The sequence below is a fragment of the Scardinius erythrophthalmus genome (genome assembly GCF_964197995.2).
Source record: "Scardinius erythrophthalmus genome assembly, chromosome: 9".
Lineage (NCBI taxonomy): Eukaryota > Metazoa > Chordata > Actinopteri > Cypriniformes > Leuciscidae > Scardinius > Scardinius erythrophthalmus.
In genome coordinates, this window is record NC_138229.1 from 32,292,231 (window position 1) to 32,299,581 (window position 7,351).

Genomic DNA, 7,351 nt, shown 5'->3' on the forward strand with positions numbered 1-7,351 from the left:
CTTTTTCAGAATTACAGGGTACATATCTATTCATTTATACAGTAATCTTTTTAACAAAAGTGCACTGAAAACTAAAACAGTTGCAACTTTTTCTTAAATATTGGGGAAAGATATTCTTGTTTCATGTAGTGGGGCTTGTTACCCTCTTGTTCCATGTAGTTACAGGGTAAGTACATTAAAAAAACATACACAATCTTATACCAGAGACTCGGAAACCTTTATTTGAAAAACTTTTCAAAACAGATTTACAACACTTCTTTTTCGTTTAAAATCAATTCATTTCAAATGCTTAAGTCTTGACAGAAAGTAGCATGTTTTGTCCCCCCTTTTTTCTCTTGCTTGGCTTCTTCCTTTTGTTCCTCTTCTTTTTCTTTCTTTCCAGGGATGAATCTGAAGATGAAATCATGTCTCTTGTTATTCTGTGTTATGTATTAAAAGAAAATGCAGTACACCCAGAAATACGTCCTCATTTTCTCATCTTTTACCCTCATGCCATCCAAGATGTAGGGGAGCGCGGGGCACAACGTAACACGGGGCTAGTTGTAACACACTTGTTTTAAATTCTTCCACACATGCGCCAAAAAAAAAAATTCGCCAAAATAACGTTTTTTTTGGAAGATATCCATAGACATTTATTAAACCATAGCAAAAGTAAATTTCTTACTTGAGTTAATTTTTCATCTCTATTTTTTGTGTTTATTTAAAATTAGACAAATCTGATTTTATTTTAATAGTGTTTGTTGTCACACTGCGTTACAATGTTCCCCTATTAGAAATATGCTATTATATTCTATACTTTTATTAATTCTTTTGAGAAAACGTGAGAAAAAGGTGAGTAAAGACTGAGAGTCAATGTTCAGAAATTACTAATTATTTATTTGTTTTGAACTATGTTTTATAGCTGTTTTCCTCTTAGTCAAAACTCAAAAATGAGTTTATATTTAATTATTAACAATTGCCATTATTTTATATGAAAAAGTTAATAATTGTATTTTATTTAGAAAATATTTTAGTTTGTCTTGTATATATTTTTTATTAGATCAGATAATATTTTAAGCTGTCATATGTTATGTTACAATGTGCCCCACACGTTACAATGTACCCCACCTATGGGGCATGTTGTCACATTTCACTTCCATTCTTTCGGGGTATATCCAGAAAAAAGTATATACTGTATTAATAAAACAAAACCACATAATTGTACTAGACATGTGGGAAATGAATGTGGTAAAAAATAAATACTCTGAACCATAAGTAGATTTACACAAACTGAGAAAGTCAAAAAGCGTTACTTTGTGCCCCGCTCTCCCCTACATGACTTTCCTTCCTCAGATTAACACAAGATTTGACTGCAGTGAAAATTGTATGAGAACTTAGCTGAACGATGATCACTATTTTGTCCAGAGCTGCTTTATTACAGCAGAAATGCATAATTGATTCATTATTTTCCTGTTTATCTCTGTAAAGCTGCTTTGAAACTCTCTATAAAGCGGTAAATAGCTTGGCTTGAGTGATTAATACTATTACAAAATAGTATTGTATCTTACCAGGGTAAGTTGTGCTACTTGTTTTGTCTTCTGGGGATATGGATATGCATGTATACGTGTATTTACCATGTATATCCTAATAATTCATGAATTTAAACTTGTGCGCAGCAGTCAATTTAAGGGTTAAAAAAAATGTTTAGCTTAACTATTGGCTATTGAACACACATAAGTAAAGTCATGCTTTTCCTTCAGAAGATGAGGGTTAAGCTGTATTATCCTTGCATGGGCACACGGGGAGGCAACAGTCCCAAACTCACGCGCGTGAATGAAACAGCCCAGCGGCTCGATGACTCTTATAGGAGGAGCTGCTCTCTCATTCCCAAGTCTTCAGCATTTAAGGGCACTCAAGCGGAGTATAAACACAAGAGATTATCCGTGCGAATAGTTGTGAAGTCTGACAATTTCGCATCCGAATTGAAACACGAATGGATTATATGGGGTTTTATTGTTAAAAATAAAACAACTGCGCGTCGGCTTTTCTGCGCACAAATGATTTGATCTGGAAGTCCTGAAGAGAGCACCGAGGACAGAACCACGATGTGATCGTTTCTGTTTAAAAATGTTACGAAATGCTTTGAACGAAGCGAGTTGGAACACATTTTGGACACCAATACAGTATTTTTTGGCTATTAAGTCCGTGTCTATGCGAATCTGAAAGGCAAAGTGTTTTTCTCCAATGCAGCGGAACAGCAGTCTCGTTTCCATCTGGCTTCAGCTCGAGCTGTGCGCGATGGCTGTTCTCCTCACTAAAGGTGAGCTTAGTCAGAATAGTCTACTAATTGATACATTCACAATTCCTTTTTAAATATAACAAATTGCATTAGTAATACACCTAACAAAGCTAAAAGTGATTAAAAGCTACAATAAGTAGCCTATGTTATTACATAGTTATTACATTGTAACATGAGCGCTAATGTAAAGTGGGTTACACTTTATTTTAAGGTGTCATTGTTACAGTGTAATTATATATTTAAGTACTGAGTAATATTAATTAACTACTAGAGGATCAGGGTTAGGCTACTATACTTACTGGGGTTAGGGTTGGATTAGGATTTGATTGAGGGTTAGTTGCATGTAATTATGCATAATTTACTGTTATTGCTATAGTAAGTTTTCTGAACACCTAATTGTTATTATTAATTTTAATTAGATTTTCGCTGCACTTTGTTTTGCATTACTTTGCAACATAGATGAGCACATATTTGTCCAAATTAATACAAAATATTTTATTGAGCAATTATCCAGAGCAATATCTTTACAAGAACCAAAAGTCTGAAAGCCAAATACCAAACATGGACTATCAATGTGGGAACTATCTTTGAACAGTTGTGAAAATTAGGGTAACACTTTATTTTAGTGTCCTATGTTGCATGTACTTACCATAGTAATAACAGTATGCATAATTATGTCAACTAACCCTCAACCAAATCCTAATCCTACCCTAACCCTATAGTAAGTACATGTAGTGTAGTTACTTAATATTTCTCAGTACTTAAATATATAATTACACTGTAACAATGACACCTTAAAATAAAGTGTAACCAAAATTAGTTCTTGTTTTCAGTTGGAGGATTAACACTATTGGTAATTTCTCATTTGTTGTAACAGGAGAAATACGGTGTTACTGTGATGCTCCACACTGTGTGGCCACCGGTTACATGTGCAAATCGGAGCTGAATGCCTGCTTCACGCGCACCTTAGACCCTCAGAGCACCAAGTCTCTTTTATCTCACGGGTGTTACGACCCTCTGCTGAACTCTGGGAAAACGTGCCATCCAGAGTCGACCTATGATACCGTTCATGGATCTGCCACTCTTCAGTGTTGCCATGAGGATATGTGTAACTACAGAGGCCTGCAAGATCTCACATACAGAGGAAGTGAAATTCATGGTATGAGTCCTCTTTAGTTATTGCTAGTGATGGCCAGATTTTTTATCAGCCATTTTTTATTTTATTTCAGTCATTAACTGTGCCTACTTGGCCAATTTATAGAAGTGTCTGTTGAATTTATCTGCCAATTTGGCTACATCTGTGAATTATCTCCAAATGACCATGTCAATGGATAATGCACAGTTTTTGTTTTTAGATATTGTAGGGAATTTTGAGATGTATGTGCAACGTTTCCTTAATAATAATAATAATAAAAATGTTTGTGGAAAATGTAATGTATTACTATTATTATTATTATTATTATGGTAACACTTTACAATAAAGTTCATTAGTTAACATTAGTTAATGTATTAACTTACATGAACTAACCATGAACAATTCATTTGTTACTGTATTTGTTAATCTTTGTTAAAGGAGAACTCCGGTCAATTTTAACATTGAGCTCATTTTTTTGTAAATTTGGAGTGCTGTCAATACAGAGAACAACGACAAAAATCGGTGTTGCCTACACCGTGTTATCCTCTTTTTAAAATGTGCACCCTGTTGACTTCAATGGGGCAAGTTTTAAACCTGCTTTTAGCCTCTTAACATCCTTGATGTGTCATTACAAGTGCACAGCCATTGTGAGTGATTCCTTCATAGTGAACACGGGTGAATCTGAGTCGATTGTCGAGTTCACGTGCATAGGTTTATCACGCGCGTGAACTCGACAATCGATTACTGTGGACTTCGACCGAAAACAGGATGTAAATACAGGTATGTGCGCTGGCTGAAATAACATCATTTTTATTCATATCTTTCACATCTACTGCAGTCAGATTCACCCGTGATCACTCTGAAGGAATCACTCACATGGCTGGGCACTTGTAATGACACATCAAGGATGTTAAGAGGCTAAAAGCAGGTTTAAAACTTTCCACATTGAAGTCAACAGGGTGCAAATTTTAAAAAGAGGATAACACGGTGTAGGCAACACCGTTTTTTGTCGTTGTTTTCTGTACTGACAGCACTCCAAATTTACAAAAAAATTAGCTCAATGTTAAAATTGACCGGAGTTCTCCTTTAAAGTTAGTTTATAAAATACAGCTGTTCTTTGTTTATTCATGTTAGTTCACAGTGCATTAACTTATGTTGACAATATTTTAATAAAGTATTAGTAAATGTTGAAATTAACATTAACAAAGATTAATACATGTATAAGTACATTTCAGTTCATGCTAACCAGTGTAGTTAACTAATGAACCTTATTGTAAAGTGTTACCATTTTTGGTAACACTTTACAATAAGGTTCATTAGTTATCAATAGTTAATGTATTAACTAACAATGAGCAATACATTTGTTACAGTTTATTCATCTTTTTTAATGTTAGTTAATAAAAATACAGCTGTTCATTGTTTGTTCATGTTAGTTCACAGTGCATTAACTGTGTTAACAAATACAACCATTGATTTGAATAATCTATTAGTAAATGTTGAAATTAACTAAGATGAATAAATGCTGTAGAAGTATTGTTCATTCTTAGTTCATGTTAACTAAGTTAGTTAACTAATGAACCTTATTGTAAAGTGTTACCGTTTTTTAAAGTTTTTTTTACCGCCTTAAACATTCTCTGTTTTTATTCAGACAAACACCGACATCAAACTGAAGGCAGCCGTCAGGTGATCGCACGTCTGCAGGAAATCCCTTCCTCCAAGGAGGTTTGGTTTCGAGCTGCGGTCATCACCGTACCCATCGCCGGTGGCCTCATCTTGGTCCTCCTCATCATGCTGGCCCTGCGGATGCTTCGCAGCGAAAACCGCAGACTGCGTCAGCAGCGGCGAGAAATGCTCTCTCGCCTTCATTACAGCTTTCACGGCCAACACCTCACCAAGGGTCATGTGGCCAAACTGGACTTAGAGTGCATGGTTCCAGTAGGAGGCCATGAGAACTGCTGCTTGACCTGCGACAAGATTCGACAGTCCGATCGTAGCAGCCAGCGACTTCTATCATTGGTCAACTGGGGAAAATACAGCAGCCGAGGCAAACTGGAGTTTGTGTGATGACTTTAGAAATGAGCTTCTTTCCTGGGACTTGTTTGACTAAAACTTGTTTTATTTCAACCCTTCTAACGGAGGACCTGCAAACATGAACTCAGAAGAGAACACTTGAAAGCGCTAACCATATGGTTGTCGCTCTAGAAGCACTTTACTTGAATTAGAGACTTGAGGAGAAGACTGCTTGTATTATAGGCTGCGACGAGGAGTGGCTTCGTGCTGGTATTCTTTATAACCGAAGGATTCCAAGAAATATATTTTGGTTTTAACGTTTGCACTTTTTGTATAAAGAAACTACGGTTGATTTGCTTTAGTAGTGGTGTAAGACCAGCGTGTCAACATTCTCAGAAAAAAAAAAAAATGCAAAAATTTAAGGGGTAAACCAGCTTTTAAAAGATCTTGGTACCTTAATCACCCCTAAAAGGTACATAGTAGTACCTTAAGGGTACACATTACTTGTTTTTACAGTTTTCAGGGGTAGTTAAGGTACAAATTGTGTCTTTAAGCGTACTTCCCCAGTGACAAGCTGTTGTACCCCTAAAATTTGATTTTTTTTTTCTGACTGTGAAGAATGTCTGCTGGTGTGTGAATGTGTGACTTTTCACTGTTAAAGTTATAGTTCACCCAAAAATTAAAATTCTTTAATAATTTACTCACCCTCGTGGTGTTTTAAACTCAACCTTTTACTATTGCAGCTGTTTCAGTCTGTACAGTGGAAGTGAATAGGGTCCAAAACGTTCAAGTTCCAAAAAGGACATAAAGAAAGCTTAAAAATAATCCATACAACTCTAGTGGTTTCATTCAAGTCTTCTAAAGCAATATGATCACTTTATAGGATGAACAAGCAACATTTAAGTGGTAATTATTCACAGATCCAATCAAATCATTGATAAATCAAATATGCCGGTACATTAGTACCATCAAACCTTATTGGTCCTTTGGTCATGATGTTAAAGAGATTGAAAGTTTTGGACATTATGGACTTGAAACATACTTCCAAAATCCACAGAGGAAAGAAAATCATACAAGTGTGGAACGGCATGATTACTTTTGGGTGAACTAACCCTGTAACATTCTCTAGTCACCTCTGACCTGCATGTAGATTTTGTTCACTGTAATTAAATGTTCAACAAGTAATCATAGTGGTATTTTTCATCTTTACTGTCTCTTGTTCAATGAAATCGCATTGGGTGGAACCGTGAAGCTGAACAGCACTGAAAGTACTCAGTGTTGTGTACGATATTGACAAGCTCATTACACCCGGAGGGAAAAGTCTTGGCTAATGCTTCAGTTTGTCAACACATGCACAGTTGCAAGCGCTCGACTGAGGCATTGGAATCATTAGCAGCAGCATAAGGGCATGGCAGTGTAGTGTGGTAGCTATTACAATCATGTCTTGTTTTACAGTAGCGCTACACTGACTGACTCAGTCCCCAGGCCACAATCACTCAGCCTCAAACTCTTTCACAGTTACCGCTCGGCTTCTTTGGAAAGAATTCCGATCCTCTGTGTAAACGTTCCATCTCACACTACTTATTGTTAATTCCACTGGACTGAAGGTGCGGTTGACACTGGTTTCCAGTGCAAATTTGATTTCATGCTAGTCTCTTCGCTTCTTCCTTTTGTATTGCAAACAGGTAGTGCAGTGGGTCCTACAATCCTACAATCATTTTACAAATAATCCCTTGTGACAGCACCTTTACCCATTTTCTTTTGCAGTAATTCCACTTACTGTCATTTTACACTTACAGTCTTAACAGCCTCTTTCATACGCTTCCCCAAACATCTGTCCCCATTCACTTTCCAAGTCATCGCGGCACTGCTCACTCGGCTTCTGGCTCAACGCACAAGAAGTTAACAGTTATTGTTGGCCCTGGAGA

General features: G+C 36.4%; 1 protein-coding gene across 1 annotated transcript; it reads left to right on the top strand.

Moving 5' to 3' along the window:
• The first annotated feature begins 1,876 nt into the window (after positions 1 to 1,876).
• On the top strand, positions 1,877 to 6,603 carry bambib (BMP and activin membrane-bound inhibitor homolog b). Its single transcript, XM_081374086.1, has 3 exons — positions 1,877 to 2,299; positions 3,156 to 3,437; positions 5,062 to 6,603. Exons 1-3 carry the CDS (start codon positions 2,224 to 2,226, stop codon positions 5,475 to 5,477), a joined length of 774 nt encoding a protein of 257 aa, XP_081230212.1. The 5' UTR covers positions 1,877 to 2,223; the 3' UTR covers positions 5,478 to 6,603.
• The last annotated feature ends 748 nt before the right edge of the window (positions 6,604 to 7,351 follow it).